Here is an 18994-nt window from a genome sequence, read left to right as displayed (position 1 = left end):
TCAGAGAATATGCATGATTCTATATATACAAACAACTCCCAGATCATGTTGTTATTCTGTACAGGCTTACCTAAACGTAAGGAATGAGATAAGCTCTATGAAGGATGGATAACTGATGGGCTCACAGGACTTCCCTGGTGGTCCAGTGGTTAAGACGCCTTGCTTCCAATGCAGGGGACGTCAGTTTGATCCCTGGTTGGGGAACTAAGATCCTACATGCCACGTGGCCCGGTCAAAAAATAAAATAAAATAACGGGCTCAGGAAATGGTAGCTACAACTCCTGCTGTGGATGGGTTCCTTGGAGGTGGAGTTGTGTTTTAATCTTTGTATCTCTGGCACCTGGCACATCAGAGGGGCTGATGGAGTGAGTGAAAGAAAACTACTCAATGAGTGATGCTTTCAGGAATTAATTGTTGAGTTAGGAAAGAAGAGCCCTAATGTGAATCACCAAGAGTCTTATGTCTTGTTTGGAATGGTTTTTTTTTTGCTTGTTTTTTTTTTTCCGGTACGCGGGCCTCTCACTGCTGTGGCCTCTCCCGTTGTGGAGCACAGGCTCCAGACGCGCAGGCCCAGCGGCCATGGCTCACCGACCCAGCGGCCATGGCTCACCAACCCAGCCGCTCCGCGGCATGTGGGATCTTCCCGGACCGGGGCACGAACCCGCGTCCCCTGCATCCGCAGGCGGACTCCCAACCACTGCACCACCAAGGAAGCCCTGGAATGTTTTTTAATGTGGGGAGGCGGCCTAGTCCTTTGGGAAGAAACTGGACTGAGAGTCATGAGGCCTAGATTCCAGAGCAGTGTTCCTTAAAAGTGTGGTGTCAGGACCACCAGCCACCAAATCACCCAGGAGGCTTATGAATCATACAGATTCCTGTATGAGAATCTGAATCAGATTCTCTGGGACTGTGATTCAAGAATCTGTATTGTAACAATCTCCTTTTTATCTATAGATTAAAAAGTCTGAGAATCACTGCTTTAGATGCTGTTCTACCTTCCTGTTTGACTCTGGGCAAACCATTAACCTTTCCAGAATTCAGTTCCTTCTGTACAATGCAGAGGTTGGATGGCAAATGCTCCTTTAACTTGTAAAATTCTATGACCGTGATTAATCCAGTTCCCTGCCTTTAGGCAGTCCTGTACCTGAGCCGTATAAGATGGACTGTTCAGACCTGGTATGAGCTGCCTTTGGGTCCCTGGGCTACCATTTGGATACTTTTCAAATTCAGAAGCTACTTGTTATTTGATCTTGTGTCTTATATTCTTTAATTACTAAAACCACTTGGTAAGGACATTCTCTGAGCATTGGTTCTTAATGATTAAAATATACAATTTTTGAATTTTAATATATTTGTGTTATAATTGTAATATATTAACATAATGTAATTACTATAAGAAATAATATAACAAACACACACAAGAAAGGGAAGGTGGAATGAAGACCCTGGAACAGATACTGATAACAACTGTTAGGAAATATTACTGACAAAAGCCAGTAGAATGTCTCTCTGGCCTTGGGTATGAGTGGAATAAGAGGAATGTGTCCAGTCATTTTCATGAAAATTAAAAGCCAAGAGCAGAGACAGCTGAGTTGAAGAGGGACCCTCTAGCATGTCCTATGTGTGGCAGGCCAAGAAATGGCCGGTGATAGCATCCTCTAAGAAATCCCAAAGGTTTTTAGAAGACAAAATCCAACACCAAATTAATCCCTCCTTCAGTCTTCAGATAGAGAAGAGCTTCTTAGACTCACCAAGAAATGGCTCTAAGTCATAATAAGAATATTCGGAAAGAGATTTCTACCTAAGGCAAGTGTTGGAAGTCACTGAATCTGGATTTAAGTGTTCTCTGTCCTCTTTATTAGGGGTATTGTCTCGGGTGACTGCCTTAGTCACTCAGAGCGCCAACTGCCTTACCCGTAAAATGGGGTTAATAAGAAGACCCATTCCACAAGGTTATTGGGAGAACTGAATGAAATAATGCATGTAAAGCGTCTAGCCTTGTGCCCAAGGCATATTAAGCATTAGGTCAACGTTTAAAAGAAACCACCCTTCTTCCCGTGATAGTACAGAGGGTAACGGTCCCTTGAGCCTCTCTTGCCTTCCTCACGGGAGCCTGATAGAGTGTTGATTTAGGATTATTCAAGAGGGCATGCTTTTGGAAATTCTCAAATTGTTTTCATTTTAGAGTTTCTATGTTATTCAGCTCTGCTCCATATTCCCTTTAATGATTACAACCAAATCACACACATGCATGATGAATCCTTTTAACAAAAAATAGTCTAAAGACCCTTCCAGAGGCTCCTTGAAATATACCTTATAAAAGGAAAGTCAAAATTATTGATGCCAGCACAGGGTCAACGAATAGGGGCTGATGGATTCCTAGGGCCTAGGACGCTGCCTGGCACATGGTAAGTACCAAATAAATATGCACCTGAATGAAATAATGTCATTTGCTGTAACACGGATGGACCTAGAGATTGTCATACTGAGTGAAGTAAGTCAGACAGAGAAAGAGAAATATCGTATGATACCGCTTATATGCAGAATCTAAAAAGAAATGATACAAAAGAACTTATTTACAAAACAGAAACAGACTCACAGACTCAGAGAATGAACTTACGGTTACCAGGGAGGGACGGGTGGGGAGAATGGATAGTTGGGGAGTTTGGGATTGACATGTACACACTGCTACATTTAAAATGGAGAACCAACGAGGACCTACTGTACAACACAGGGAACTCTGCTCAATATTCTGTAAAAACCTAAGCGGGAAAAGAATTTGAAAAAGAATAGATACACGTACATATATAACTGAATCACTTTGCTGTACACCTGAAACTATCACAACATTGTTAATCAACTATACTCCAATATGAAATAGAAAGTTAAAAAACAAACAAACAACAAAAAAACCCCAAATATGCACTAAATGAACACAAGATCTAATGATCATAGTCATTGTGAAAGTAGAAACAGACTTAAAACTTTGTTTAAATGGTTGATAGTGTATGGATAGGAGAGATGGCTAAATCTGAAAATTCTTTGGAAATCTTAGGTCAGAGTTAAGTCACCTGGAAATAAGCTAGCCTCCAATAACTTAGACTGCTGGAGTTATTTAGACATTTCTCATATTTCTTTTTTTTTAAATTCACATTCTGTCACCTCAAAAGTGTCAAGCTCTTTCTCGAAAAAAAATGTCTAAGGGAGAAAGCTAACATTCCTGAGTTTAAAGGCCCCATCTTTGGAATTCTTTGGACCTAAAAGAAGGGGACTGACCAGGAGCTCTTAGATTTGGTCTCTTTCTTCCCATCCCCATCCCTCCTTTCTTCTCTCTCACTCTCACTTCTGCTCACTCATCCTTACTTCCATTTTGTGTTTTGGCTTGCACCTTCCTAGAAGCAAGTTTCACGCTTTTCCTTTGCATTGCCATGTGCCCAGCCCTGGCATAATGTCAAGCACATAGTAGTACAGAAAAAATATTTGTTATATAAAGTATGTACTGTATAAGGTATCAAGGAGATTTTGTACCAGGGAGAAAAATTTATGATTTTACCTCTGCAGGACACCCCAGCCATTTCTATTGTACCCCACCATTTCCTACTGCTGGGCATATATTATCCTATATATTTCACATCTTTATTTGTTCACTACTCTATGAGCTGTGAGAGTCTCAAGGTCGGGATGATGTCTTCCTCCTCTGCATCCTCTCACAAACAGCCACGTCAAGGCTCCACTCCCCGTGGCCGGTGATTCATCAAGTATGGCTGCCTGACTCAGAACCAACATAATCAGTACAACACACTCTGGACCTTCCAAGGAGGTAGGGACCATGTCTCACTCATGCTGACATACAGCCCAGTGACTGACACAGCAAAGACTCTCAATAAATATTGACTGAGGAAGGCAGAAAGGCAGTAAGAATGAATGACACTGAAAAGAAAAAAATCCAAATGGTACAGTGAAGCCAAACACGCAGCAAAATAAACTAATGTGTGTGTCTATTCATTCTACCTTGCATTCATTCAACAAACATTTATTGAATGCCTAGTTTATGCAAGCCATGTACTTGGCAGATGAATTATATATGAGTGGGAAAACAGGTCTGCGTGGAATGTCCACTTTAGCAGGGAAGACGGATGGTGTACAAGGCATTGCATGTATGCTGATGTTGCCAACGGGCAAGGAGAGAGTACAGTTCCTCGTGCAGAGGTGCAGAGAGGCATGAAGGAGACAGGAGGTGATCGGGGAGAGACCAGGAAAGGAAACAGGAGACCAAAGAATCGTAGACAAAAATTCATCTGCCCCTGAAGCAAGGAACTTCTTGTAAAGACAAATGTGCTCAGGACATTAGTCAGTCTTTAAATTGATGGTTTAGTGGGATGGCAAACGCTGGTACAGCAGACAGACATCTTCTATACACAGTGATATTGACACACATCCAGCCAAGAAACCCCAACATTCCCATTTGACTGATCACAAGTGTGGGCTCACCTCCTTGACCTTGGCACCAGCCCACAAGCTGTTTCGCGATGTTTTTTTGTTTGTTTCTTTGTTTGTATTTTTGTGGTACGCGGGCCTCTCACTGTTGTGGCCTCTCCCGTTGCAGAGCACAGGCTCCGGACGCGCAGGCTCAGCGGCCACGGCTCATGGGCCCAGCCGCTCCGCGGCATGTGGGATCTTCCCGGACCAGGGCACGAACCCGTGTTCCCTACATCGGCAGGTGGACTCTCAACCACTGCGCCACCAGGGAAGCCCTGTTTCGGAATGTTTTAACAAGTACTGGGAAGTGGTAAGCTTTTGTTTTTCCTGATTTTCACAGAGATACCTGTTGACTTACACCTGGCATTCAGTGTACTATCCTGTACCAGGGATTCAAACTCAGTAGAGAAGAGTGGCAGGGAGTGAGGTCGAGGAGGAAGGAATTTGAGAGATTACCAAGACAGGAGCACAGGCACTTCAACAATGAATGAAGCTACTTGAAAAAGGAACCCCCAGGGCTTCCCTGGTGGCGCAGTGGTTGAGAGTCCGCCTGCCAATGGAGGGGACGCGGGTTCGTGCCCCGGTCCGGGAGGATCCCACGTGCCGCGGAGCGGCTGGGCCCGTGAGCCGTGGCCGCTGAGCCTGCGCGCCCGGAGCCTGTGCTCTGCAACGGGAGAGGCCACAACAGTGAGAGGCCCGCGTACTGCAAAAAAAAAAAAAAAAAAAAAAGAAAGAAAAAGAGAAAGGAACCCCCAAATGGGTTATATTACTGAGTTAAATTCAAACTCAAGCCCAATGACTCCGAACACCAACATGGGCAAGAGGAAAACCAAAGTGCTCCAGTATTCGCTCACACACAAGTCTTTGGTCTGGCACCACGATACACCCCTCTTCTACTTTTTCACCTCCCATGACAGTCTTGGTCTGCCCGACACCAGAAGCGCAGTCATAGACCCTGATCTCCACAACTGTGAAATGGAACCTTTTCTGTTGTCTGAGTAGGAAGATGGGAGAAGGCTTAAACTCACATATACGAGTTCACAAATGAGAGCCTCTCTGTGTGAGTCTGTGTAAAGAAGAAATTCAAGGAAGTAAAAACGTAAATCTTCAAACTGAATGCTCTGTATCTCCAAGCATATCCTTGTATTCAGTTTCTCGGGATTTTCTATCTGTCCTGAGGACCATGGAGAAATGCAGAGGCTTGACAGCCAAGGGTTTCAAACCCAGTTTCACCACTTAGGTGGCAGCTCTGGATAAGTTACTTAACTTCCTCATACTTATTTTTCCTCATCTAAAACCTGCTGAGTTGGAGAGTGAGTAAAATTACCTGGCCCCTATAGATGCCCGATAAATGTTGATTACTTTTTCTCAATCCCTAAAAAAATGTAAGGTAAGGAAGGACCGATGCCATGTGTTTGCTTAGGTGCTTTTGTAAGACAAGGAGGATGACAGAGCAGAATCGGTGGGGATGTGGGAAAACACACCTGAGATAGAGTTCTGAGTAATCAAAGGTGAACACAGAGCTTGGGGTAGCAATAAAGGAAAGAGGAAAGAAAGATACAGTTCCTTTGGGGGATAGCGTCTTTCTGTTTCATTACCTTTCACTCTCGTGACCTCCCTATTTCTATGGTTCTCCCACATAACCACTGCCTTCCGGGTGCCAATGTGACGCAGATGCAATTATGCCTCACGAGGAAACTGGCTGCTAGAGGGAGCTCTTCTGGCCACACAGCTACCTTTCCCCTAACTTCTCAGGTAAGTCTCCCCACCTGTGACAAGAGGCTCCAGAGACTTCTTGCTGAATGTGCTGCCGCACTTACATGGTCTGAGCCCTAAGTCAGGCAGGCCAGTGCCATTCTGATTCTGCTTGTTATTTCTCTTATGAAAAATGTAAGGTTGAGAGAAACAGGGAAGGCGGCACGCCCACACGACTGCTGTTGGCTTCTTAAGTATTGTTCTATCTGAATGGGTGTAATGGCGAAACTCTGCCGCTAACACACTGCACAGCAATGCACGCTCACTCAACAGCCTTACACCCACCTTCTCTAAAATTTCTACCTGTCATAGAAAAGAGGTGTAGAAGAGACTTTGTTTTAATGGTTTATCAGTCAGCTGAGCTTCAGAAATATATGTCCATAAAGATATTACATGGAGAACTACTATACTTTCCTTATTGGAATGATATAAATAATAAGTTATTTATATTATAATAAAACTATAATATGAATCATCCATTCAACAAATATTTATTAAGTAACTTCTGTGGATTAGGCGATGAGCTAGACCCACAAAAATGCATATATACAGGAGGAATTTTTACATACCCTTGAATAGTATTTATCCATAGAGTTGAGATATAGATCTCATGGGTGCAGAATGAAATTTACCATCCTGTTTTTCCAGCGCATCACATTTAGCTTGCATGACAGTTTCATAAACACAGCTTTTTTACTGAGTGCAGTCTCTCTTCAAAAATTTCTTTTGGCCAATCTCAAAAAACTGTCATCTCTAGTATAAAAAAAAATGGGGTTCCCCATTTAGGATGATTTTACACTTGCTACAGAAATATCAGTTTTAAAAAGAGAGACTGAGATTGGATACTGTTGGCCTCGAATCCCACAATGAAAAGCAGCATATGATACCAGGATGATACATGTCCTCAAATAGAGCCATCCTTTTCCGTAGTTTCCAAGGTGAGTCGTGCTTGTGGGGGTCTTCAGAGAAGAAGTATGGGGGAATAAGGATGGACGAGAGAATGACTAGGAAAAGAACTAATGTTCTCATGCATACGTCCCTTGTTTTTAGTTTAAGATTTACTTTTTCATTCATTCAGCAAATATTGACCAGTACTTACTATGTGCTAGAAGATGAAGTAAGTTATTGCACATAAAGGTAAGAAAAAAATGTCCCTAGCTAAAATATACATGATATATCCCCTTTTGAAGAATCGTTAAAATTAGTAAACTGTGATTTTTCTGAAGAAAGTAACACTTGTAAAATGGGATTCCAGGAGTTTAATGCCAGTTAGTATCACTCTTTTTCCCATAAGAGGTGTGCTAGAGGACGGGAATGTGACATTTCTTAAGAGTGGTGGCTAAACCGTGTTGATGCTTATGAAGAACATGAAATGGCAGCTGACGACTCAGTGATTAGATAAAGACAGGATATAGGTTTAAACTGCAGCAAGGTAGAAGACACATGACATTGGGCATCACCCCACATGCTCTAGAGACATGAGTTCCACGCGACTCCTACCACTGCTAGCTACAGTTGATTGAACAGTAAACAAATGCCAGGTATACCACAAGATTTATATATATTCTCATTTAATTCCCACAATAGCATAACAAAGTAGGTGATATCGTCCCCGTTTTATCTGTTGTCTAAATGAGGATGGGAGGCATACAGAAGTGGCATGTCTAAGCTCGCACAGTCAGGAAATGTAGAGCCAGGGTCTGAGCCACATTCAAGGCGATGTGACTCCAAAGCTTGCCTGATGTGGCCACCCTCTGATCAAGTTCCATCTAAAATTCAAAGTGGGAAATCTACTTGAAAAGGATGAAGGATGCCCCAGAACATTTCCTTCTGCTACAATAGTGACTCTTACTACTTGTCGGATCTCAGACTTCTGATAATTTTATGAAAGCTGGTCTCCCTAAAAAGAGACACGTATGTTTACATTTGTGTGTGTTTATGTGCATTTTGGGGGGGTTTCCAGAGTCCTCAAAACAAAGGCTAAGAACCTGTGCCCTGAAAGTTGCAGGACCCGACAGGGATGTAGTGGGTAAAAATACCTCTTTGGCCAAACCAACCAGGTTGATGCAAATTCTGGAGTATACGCAATTCCTTACAAACGTAGAGTTCACGCCTAACAACGGTTAATCACAACAGACAAAGACCTCAAATTAAAAAGATATTCACAAAGAACACAGATTACCTGATTCTTGTTGGACTTTTGAGTAGGAGTGAGTCAGCAGGAGTGTCTAAGGGGGCAGGAAAGAACGTTGCTAGAATGAATGTCAACCCTATAGTTGGGCTGAGCCCCTTGGTCATGACCTTGAGGCTCAAGGAATTGGCTCAGACAGTTCTGAACTGAGTAGCCATTTCACAGACAGCCCACAGCCCAGCAGGACACCCCTCTCTAACTCTGCCATCATGACACTGCCATCTGCAGCAAGCGAGCTGAGATGTCTCAAGACCAAATTTATCACACCCAAGATTCCATCCTTACGTAAGAATCACCTGTCGCTGGTGCATAAATTTTAGCACCTAGCTGAGCCAAGGGTAATCAAGATTTAAAAGAAAGGGGCCTGAATAAATATCAAGCAGATTTCCTCTCTGTGGGGCTGAGTTTTGAAAAATCTTTGTGCCCTCATATGCCCCTCAAAGGAGACTGTCATTTTTCTGCTTTCGGTCTGCCTCACTACTGTTGGGGAAAGGATGCTCACTACTGTTGGGGAAAGGATGCTCTCTAAGAGCCATAGGCAATCTGTTTTCTTGGAGGTTCTGCTCAAGCTATGACCTCGGTTTGTTCCAACTTATGTCTGTCCTCACAAGTTTCAGCTTGCTCTCATCATCAGCTAAATTAACCATAAAGCAAAGCCTTGACTCGCATTACTGAAGCTTGAGGGTAATCAGTACAAGCCCGGAGCTATGCATCACTGTTTCCAAGGCTGCAGGCCTAAGAAGAAATGCAGGAATGGCCCTTCAATCTATATTCCACTTCGGGTAATCTAGAAGATTCCTTTAGCTTGAGACCTTGGAGGGGAGGTTCAAGTGTGTCGTCTGAGAGCAAACAAAATGCCATTGGAAAGTGACAGAAGGCGGTGGAGTTGTTTAAGGAGCAGCGGCATTGGGATAATAATGGATGGGAGGGCAAGGAAGAGGGAGGAGGGAGTCTCCTGGACTAAAAAGGGGCCAAGAAAAGTCCCTACAGCTGTTTGGTGAAATTTGGAAAAGTTAAATTCAGGTTAACAAATATCTGGGAAGGTCTGAATCTGACCTGGGGCACATTGTTCCCTCCTCTGGGTTTCCATTTGTAAAATGTAGGAATAGGATGAAGGCTTCTTCCTGCACGAGCATGTCGTGATGGAAGGTAGAAGAAAAGGCCTTTGAAGCCAACAGAATTACTCCTCTGTCCAGGGAAATATAAACAACAATAACTCCATCAGCCTTCAGCTCTGCTTTTGAATGAGTTCTTTGCTTCTGTCTGAGAGGCAAAGTAGTTCATTCCTTGGGAAAAATTTGAACGTAGAATGGTAGACCATGCCCTTTTCACTCCGGTTTCATTATGTTATTTTGAATTATTATTAGTACATAGAACACTCAATATAAGTTAACAAGATTTTACTGAGCATCTGTCACGTACCCAAGGCTGCAGTAGGTCCTCTGGGGCAGATAAAGAAAAACTCTGTGACACGTTCAGGGTCTTCAAGTATCTTAATATCTTTTTAGAGGTTTACATGTTCCATTTTAAAAGCCAAGCAGAAAACAAGCTGTTATATTTTAGAAGTCTAACTTTTAAGATAAATATTACTTTTCTCTATTAATGTAAGCAACTGAGTTTGACTGAACTTGTTTTTATGCTTCTACTAATATACATCACTGTATTTACTAATACATATTATTGTATTATTTATATTGTTATTCACGTCTACAAAAAGCCTCACTTACAGACTTTACACTGGCTTGAATTCTGGTTGGATGCCTCTAGGTAAAACACAAATAAAAGTCCATCAAAAAAACTCTGAATTTCCAAACAAATGCATACTTGTACATTTTGAAGTTCCACTCAAGTGCACTCTCTATATGATATGAAAGAAAACTAAATAAATCATCTTGGGGAAACTACTCTAATTCCTGAGTGTGTACTTCAGTTAATATTTCTGCACATCTTGGGACTTCCCTGGTGGTCCAGTGGTAAAGAATCCACCTTCCAATGCAGGGGACATGGGTTTGATCCCTGGTCATGGAACTAAGATCCCACATGCTGCGGGGCAACTAAGCCTGCGTGCCACAACTACTGAGCTCGTGCGCCTCAACTAGAGCCCATGTGCCACAGGCTAAAGAGCCCATGCTCTCTGGAGCCTGTGCACCACAACTAGAGAAGAGAAAAACCCGCATGCCACAACTAGAGAGAAGCCCGCACACCACAACAAAGAGCCCGCGCAACAAAAGATCCCGCGTGCCTCAGCAAAGATCCCACTTGCCGCAACTAAGACCCAATGCAGCCAAAAAAAAAAAAAAAAATTTTTTTTGTTTGCACATCTTTTAAACACTGATGCTGCTGCCTCAAGTTAATTCCCAGTAATAGACTATTATCCTTTGGTGTGTACTTCTTTTGCAAATACCAAATAGATGGTCAGTTACATTATCTTCCCCAGACTATCTTGTTTTCCTTTGAAGTTTTCGAAGACAAATCACTCATCCATTTATTGTAAATGGTAATCCTTTCAAAAATATGCCTTGGGTGCAAAACTGAACTTTTCAGGCAGTAAAGATGTTTCAAAGGAGATTTTTCCAATGCAAATTATCTTTGTAGTGATGTGAAAGTGATTGTCCTGTTTTATATGAATACGCCTTTGTATACTTTCAATTACATGTATTTAAACATTTAAGAATGATGTAAAACATGATACATACATTAGTGGAATTTGCCAGTCATATCATATATTTCTAAGCAGTTTATAAAATATGTACCAAGAATTAAAGTATGATATTCTTTTTTTTTTTTTTTTTTTTTTTTTTTGCGGTACGCGGGCCTCTCACTGTTGTGGCCTCTTCCCATTGCGGAGCACAAGCTCCGGACGCGCAGGCTCAGCGGCCATGGCTCATGGGCCTAGCCGCTCCGCAGCATGTGGGATCTTCCTGGACCGGGGCACGAACCCGTGTCCCCTGCATCGGCAGGCAGACTCTCAACCACTGAGCCACTGGGGAAGCCCAAAAGTATGATATTCTTTCTTAAGAAACGATATACTGTATTACCATGTTTTTCTTCCAGTAACCCACAGCACTATTCTGGGAACTTAGGTGTTCAGATTTGGGTTGCCTATACTGTTCAGCCCATGAAATTTCAAAGCACATTCATATCCACTGCCCTTATGGTGACCCCAGTAAGATGAGAGGCAGATATTCAGGGTGACCCACCATCCCAGTCTCCCCAGGATTGAGGAGGTTCTGGGGATGCGGCACTTGCCATTGGAAAGTCCCAGCAAATGGGGGACAGGCTGATCATCCTGTGGGTATTATAATTCCTCTTTGTAGTTGGGGAAACTGAGGCACAGAGAAGCAAAGTGCTCTGCCCAGTTTACCCAGCAAACCTGAGGCAGACGTGGGACTCAGTCTTCTGTCTTCCAACAAGAGAACATTTGCAACTAGGCAGATCCCTGCTATTTCCTCTATACCTTACTTCTGCCTGGAACTGTAAGAAAACCAATGTCATCTGTTGTCTTTTTTGTGTGCTACCATTTCAAAAGTACTAGGATGAAATACAGTGGGTACTAGTGAATAGGACTCTTTGTCAAAATCCCATATTATTTGGGAGGAACAGCATCGCAGCTTTGTGCTTTAAAGAGAATGACAGAGAGACTGAGAAGTTATGATGATCACAGCTCTTAAGAGCAGAGGAAGTACTAGTATAAGGTCTGTCTACCCCACCAACCACCTCTTACGACTGCCAGTTATCTCCGGTCTTGACTGAGCCATTTGTGTAATTTCATGAAACAAATCAACTTAAATGAATCTCAGAAAATATGACCCAGAGAGCCACCTTTTGAATCACAGCGTGGTAACAGCTAACATTTCCTGAGGGCTTACTCTGTGCTAGGTGCAATGCTTAGAGCTTTACATGAATTCGGTCCATTCAGCCTCACAATAATTCCAAGAAGGAGCAACCAATATTCCCACTTTACAGATAAGAAAAATGAGGCTGAGAAAGGTCAAGTAATTCATCCAGTGTCACACAGCTGATAAAGGTTGGAACTTGGATTTAAACCCAGGCAGCGTGACCCTGGAACCAGTGCTTTTAGCCATCCACTGCATCACTTTTAATAAAAGCAGTTCAACAGCACAGTTCCCAACGTCCCATCACTCAGACAGCTTTTTGTTAGGGCAGACCTAAAGCTAGTGGACCACATATTCCTCAGATGCACGGTGGGTGTGTTGGTCTAAAAGCATGAGGCTTTCTGGTCATGGGTATTAAAGGATCTGAAGGAAGAGATTTTAATCTATTGATTAATTCCAGAGTGAGATAAATTGTCCTGCCAAGCTCCTGCTATTTATTCAGGACCTCTATTTCTCTTTTTGGAAAATGTAAATAATATGTCCTGGGCTTCTATGAGAAATGACTAGGTAAAATAATGGGCAAGTACTATGCAAACTGTAAAGTGCTGTACACAATTATCCCATATGTTAAGGAGTTTCCAAAATAGCAATTTCTTCCAATGCCCTTGCAAAAGCAAATGAGACACAGCTGCTAGAACACTCTGTAAAGAGAGAGAAATCCAGCTCTTTAAAACTTTCAAGGGGGAAAACACACACCATAAAATTACCCCGAAGATGAATTTTACAAGAAGCACGGAAGTGTCATCAAGTTTTTCCGTGGTTAATTCTGAAAGAGTGCTAGCGTCGCAAAGATCAAACAAGCAGTTCTTCCACAAAAACCTGGGGAAATATGCTGTTTAATGACACTTGCATAATAGTTAGAAATGTAAATTATACTCACATGAGAAGCAGAACTGAAGAAGCCAAGTTTACTGGCTCTTCTGAGTCTTTTCCAAAGACAAGTCTGTTGGGGAAAAAAGAGGAGAGGCTTGGTCTAAACCAAACAAAAGGAAGACATAAAAAAAAAAAAAAAAAAAAGGAAAGTTAGAAGGATGAGGTGTTCCTGGAATGCTATGAAGCACTGAGAGTGACTCAGCACTTGCCAAAGGGCAGCAACAATTAAACGAGTTTGTTGAAAGAACTCTAATAAAATCGGCGTTCCCTGTAATCTCAGAACAAGCTGGCACCACTAAAGAAAACGTTCAACAACACATTTGGGGACTATGAGTTGATGGAAGTTGCTTGGGGTGGGGGGACTCAGGGATGAGTCATAGACTCCTCAAATGAAGTGGACTAAAGCTGGAGGAAGCTGGGTTGGGTCTCTGCCCTCTCATTGTCTTTCTCCTCTCGAGGGATTGCAGCCCTTCTGCAATCAGCCAAAAGGAACAAGTGAGTTGGCCACTGGGCAATGAGAAATTGTCAAACAAGTGAAATGAAGTTTCATTTGTAGTATAAAGCCTATACACTGTATACACAAGTCCTGAGACAGGGAGGAAGGAAGACTTTCCCAGGATCCTCTGTGCCCATGAGAATCATTCCTGCTGAATCCTGTCTCCAGGTAGAAGGGCACCTAGGTTATCCAAGATGGAGCCTATACAGATTTTTAAGTTCTTTGGGGAAAAAGAAAATCATGATTCCTCTTAGTAACTAATTCCTGTCTTTATCTACCCTTTTAGCCATTAAGTTCTGTGCTGAAACTAGCTTCAATTTCTCTAAACTGGTCTTTGTGGACATGGATGAATGATTTTGGTTTTGCCCACCGAAAAGTATGCATCCTTCATATATTTGCACGTAATTATTCTCATACTAAACTCATCATGGAAACCCAGGAAATTCTCCTGTCCCTTCTCAGATGAGAACTTCCCATCGCCCCACCTCAGGTTATAGAAAGGAAAAAAACCTTTTTTTGATGTCCTGGCATCATTTTTCCTATTTCAGGTGGCTACAGACTGAGTGGAGAGTTTACACCTTCCTATCTTAAGAAAAAAACAAAAAAATTGAGAAGGTTAAGAGCTAGTGATTTGACATTTCCACATTAACGTTTTTTCAAAACGCTGGTGTTTTCTTTTTTTGTTTTGGATTAAACTCAGGTGTAAAATATTATATCGCACATATTCGTTATTGAGGGAATTGACTGAATGTACGTAATATTCATGAACAGAGTTTTGTAAGTTGTTCTGCCAGCCAAACTATTCCTGCTTCCTGCACAAATGGAGCTGCTCAGTGTTAATCAATTGATTACCATGAATGAAGAATTCTCCAGAAAGTTGTTAAAACCAAGATACCACCATTTGGTTCCCCTTGAAAAAAGGAAATTATTGTTCTACTGGATTTTCTTTTGTTCTGAATAGAAAAGTTTTTAAGTTGGGTTGGATATTCTTTTTTTTTTTAATGCTCTTTTTTTTTTAACATCTTTATTTGAGTATAGTTGCTTTACAGTGTTGTGTTAGTTTCTGCTGTATAACAAAGTGAATCAGCTATATGTATACATACATTCCCATATCTCCTCCCTCTTGCGTCTCCCTCCCACCCCTCTAGGTGGTCACAAAGCACCGAGCTGATCTCCCTGTGCTAGGCGGCTGCTTCCCACTAGCTATCTATTTTACGTTTGGTAGTGTATAGATGTCCATGCCACTCTCTCACTTTGTCACAGCTTACCCTTCCCCCTCCCCGTGTCCTCAAGTCCATTCTCTACGTCTGGGTCTTTATTCCTGTCCTGCCCCTACGTTCTTCAGAACTTTTTTTTTTTTTTAGATTCCATATATATGTGTTAGCATACGGTATTTGTTTTTCTCTTTCTGACTTACTTCACTCTGTATGACAGGCTATGAGACTAGATATCAATTACTGGGTTGGATATTCTTTTTGGGTTTTTTGTTCTTTCAATTTCAGCATTCCTCTAGGAAGAGAGAGTGAATGTTCTCTTTCTCATCAACCAGAGTGTTACTAGTTTGAGTATGAAATGCAACCAGGTTCCAAGGAAACTATGTTGTAGTTTTCGGGAATGGGAAGAGTTTTTTCCCTCAGGTGACAGAAGATGAGATTTTCCTTTTGTCTTCAACCTTTTAATACCAAAGTGTGCACCATTTCTACATACTTGTTTGGAAGCATGAACTGAATGCCATGAAAGATAGCAAAGTAAGCTGACTCCTTGATTCTGACCAAGCCAGCAACAGGCATTTGGATTTGAGTTGGATTTAGATGAGCTATTCAATAACCTGTATAGTGAGACTGGGAGCTTAGGAATCAAATCACATTGTGATCTTGGTAAGGATATTGCTCTTTTGTGAGCAGCTTAGTTGATGGGGTCAGTCTTTTAATTTACTTAAAATTTTGCAGAGAGTTTTCCTGTGGTAGCACTTGAACGTTTCTCCCCAATTCAATTCCTTCATCCATACAATTGGGTTAATACAACTTACTGTGCAGGTCTTTTGTAAGGAGCAAATAAAATGTATACATTAGATGCTTACTATAGGCCCTGGCACATAAAAGCTGAATGATCGTTTCTTGTTCACTTGGCCCCTATATGGTCCTACTGCTAAAAGTTGGTTCTCAATAAAGCAATGTTGGGCTGTTAATAACTTTCTGCCACCCTCCCCCTGACACCCCCCAAAAGAAGAAAAACCACAGTTAACTAAGAACAGTCCCCTAATTTTGACAATTTTGTTGTATCTTTCCAATGGAACCCCATCACCTTATACCTACTATAATAATTTACTGGACACTTACATGAGCCATCTACTGTAACAAGAACTTTATATGGGCAATATCATTACACTTTCCCTACAACCCTATGAGTTGAATACTATGGTTATTTTCTCCTGCTTCAAACTCACTTGTTCCCCAATATGAAGAACCCCAATGAGTATTTTCTAACCATCCATCTTACATAAGTATTTTTTATTATCACTGTAAAACATTACGGAATGCCTTCTGAATTATGTTTTTCAAATTTTGTTCAAGCAAAGCACTAAGATACAAAGCATTGATACTGTATACTAAGATACAGTTTCAATCCTCCAGAAAGTGACATTTTTTTACCCCAGAGAGGAAACTATTTAAAGGGCCCATTATCTCTCTTGTTTTAATCATAGGTGCTTCCTATCTCTGATTAAGTTTATGACCTCATCATAAATAAGAATGGCTATAACTCCTATTAATATCTGCTTAAGAACTGCAGCCAATAGCTACAAAATGTCAAACTGACCCCACTGACAAGACGGTAGTGATCACCCATCCTGTTGAAACGGAGAGCAAGAGATCACTGTAGAAGAGTTCTCATGGAGACGTTCTACCCACATTCACCATATGAAAAAATGTCATACGTAGACATTCACGCACGTTGAATTGGCAAATAAAGATTTCTATACAAATATCCTAATTTTAAATAAATGTGAAGGCCAGTAGAGCAACAAAGAATGCCTATGCTTGATACAGAGACATTCGTCAGGAAGAGTCCCTACTTGAAAAGATATTACATCTCTATTCAAAAACCTCAGTCAATTCAGTTCATTTAGAAAAGCTCCTAAAATGAAACATTTATTGCATATTTTTCATATTGTGTTTGGCTTTGTTTTATTTTCTGAATAAATATTTGAAGAGGCATATATATGGGCTGTATTTTCTTTTGAATCATTTTTGATATTTTACGAGATAATGTTGGCTCTTCCCTCATGGAAAAAACTGAAACAATCAAAAGGGATTTTACACATGGTCTCGACAACTACACCTATTGCCCCACCAGCATTACTCCCCCCTAAACATGCCTGTTACCATAGATAAAAATCCCTGATTTCTGGGATGCCGAATATTCCACCTGGATTCTAGATACTATCACTATTTGCAGACCCAATGAAATTGCTTAAGGAATCCTTCCTATCTTTCCTAAAACATTAATCTGTCCCTCTCTACTGGATCACTTCCATCATCGCACAACTGTATCATTATTTCTCCCAACCCCAAACAAACACAAACACCACCACTTCCACCAACACACCCTTAGCAGGACCCCACTTTCCTCACCTGTTTCCCTCCCATTTCTGTGCTTTCGTTGGCAGGAACTTCAAGAGTTGTCTTTCCTCACCATTTCCAAGTCTTCTTCTATCACCCTCTTACACTATTTAGAGCAGACCTTAACCATCGCCATGCCACCAGATATGTTCTTGTCAAGGTTACTGATGTTCTCTAGTTGTGAAATTCAATAGTAAATTTTCAGTTTTCATCTTACTTGACCCAGCAGCAGCATCTGACACTATTTTTCACTCCCCTCTAACTGGTACACTTCATTCTCTTGGTTTTTAGGACACCAAAGCCTCCCAGTTTTTCTCCTTGGATGGTCCACTCCTTCTCAATCTCTCCTTGGTGGTGTCTCTTTTCCTTCTTGACCTCTTAGTGCTAGAGAATCCCAGGGTTGAGTCCTTTTCTTCTTCTCTGCTTTATCTACACCCACTCCCTTGATCGTCTCATTCAGCCTCAAAACTTTCAATACTGACAAGCTGATGACTCCACCTTTAGCCCAAACATACTCCGCATACTCTCATAAGCCCCATATGTGCGTGACCAGCAACCAACTCTACATCTCCCATCAGGTATCTAATAGTCATTTCAAACTCAGTATACCCAAAATCAAAATCCCAACATTCTCCACAAACTTGCTCTTCCTACAGCCTTTTACATCTCAACTGATAGCAATTTCATCTTTGCAGCTTCTCAGGCCAACACCTGGATTCCTTTAACATTCTACATCCAATCTCTCATGAAATCCTGTTGCACTTTACTTTCAAAATATATAGAATTTAACTGCTTTTCACCACCTGTACTGATCAGTCAACACATGGCCCAAGACACATCATCTCTTGCTTGGGTTACTGGCATAACCTTGTAACTAGCCTCTTAGCTCCTATCCTTGCCCTACTCAGTATTCTCTAAACACAACATTCGAACAGGTCCTTGTTAAAAAGTCAGCATTGTGCAGTGACTCCTTTTTCACTCAGATTAAAGCCAACATCTTTTTCAGTGACCTACCAAACATTACATGATCATGACCTCGCCTTGATATTACCTCTCCTATCTATCACTACTTCCCCTTCACACACTTTGCTTCAGCCCCACGGTCCTCTTTGCTGTTCCTTAAATATGCCAGCCATGCTCCTGCCCTTTGGCCTTCATACAGGCTGTTCTCTCTGCCTGTGACACTCTTCCCTAGATAACTACATGCTTACAGTCCTACCTGTCTTAGGTCTTTGCTCAAATGGCACCCTATTTGAAATTGCAAATGCACACACAACCCTTTCCTGCCAGCCCCTGAAGTCCTAAACCTTATTATCCTGCTTGATTTTCCTCCTTTCCATAGCATCTACTACCAGGAACATATTGCTTTATGTATTAAGTTTACTGTCTGTCTCTGCTAGGGTGTAGGCTCTGCAAGGGCAGGAATTTGAGTAGATCTTGGTCATGCCTTTTCCTGAACATCTTGAATAGTGCTCGGCATATGAAATCACTCAATGGGTGTTGAATTGAATTGAATGAAATAGGCTTCCAGTAAAACCAAAAAACACACACAAAAAATACACCCAAAAAAACCCCTGAATTGATAACATCGTGCCTATAGGAAATAAGGGCTTGACTTAAAATAGCTTGATAGAGAATTATTGTCTAGGATCTAAGTCTATCCTAAAGCAAGAAGAGAAGATAC

At 41.6% G+C, this 18994-nt stretch overlaps 1 protein-coding gene across 2 annotated transcripts in view; it reads right to left on the bottom strand.

The window, feature by feature from the left end:
- Positions 1–18994, bottom strand: part of LOC309965672 (uncharacterized protein) — a 210839-nt gene that overhangs the window by 12010 nt on the left and 179835 nt on the right. For both annotated transcript variants that reach the window (XR_014326404.1, XM_082845313.1), the window contains one exon: positions 13202–13264. Coding sequence is in view for 1 of the 2 variants with exons in the window: in XM_082845313.1 (XP_082701439.1) it covers positions 13202–13264 (63 nt within the window). In the remaining variant the exon portion in view is untranslated. The remainder of the gene's footprint in view (positions 1–13201; positions 13265–18994) is intronic.

Source organism: Leucopleurus acutus, assembly GCF_964270905.1.
Source record: "Leucopleurus acutus genome assembly, chromosome: 8".
In the NCBI taxonomy this organism is placed as follows: Eukaryota; Metazoa; Chordata; class Mammalia; order Artiodactyla; family Delphinidae; genus Leucopleurus; species Leucopleurus acutus.
Note: the sequence above shows the minus strand (reverse complement) of the source record. Positions and strands in the feature narration are given on the sequence as shown.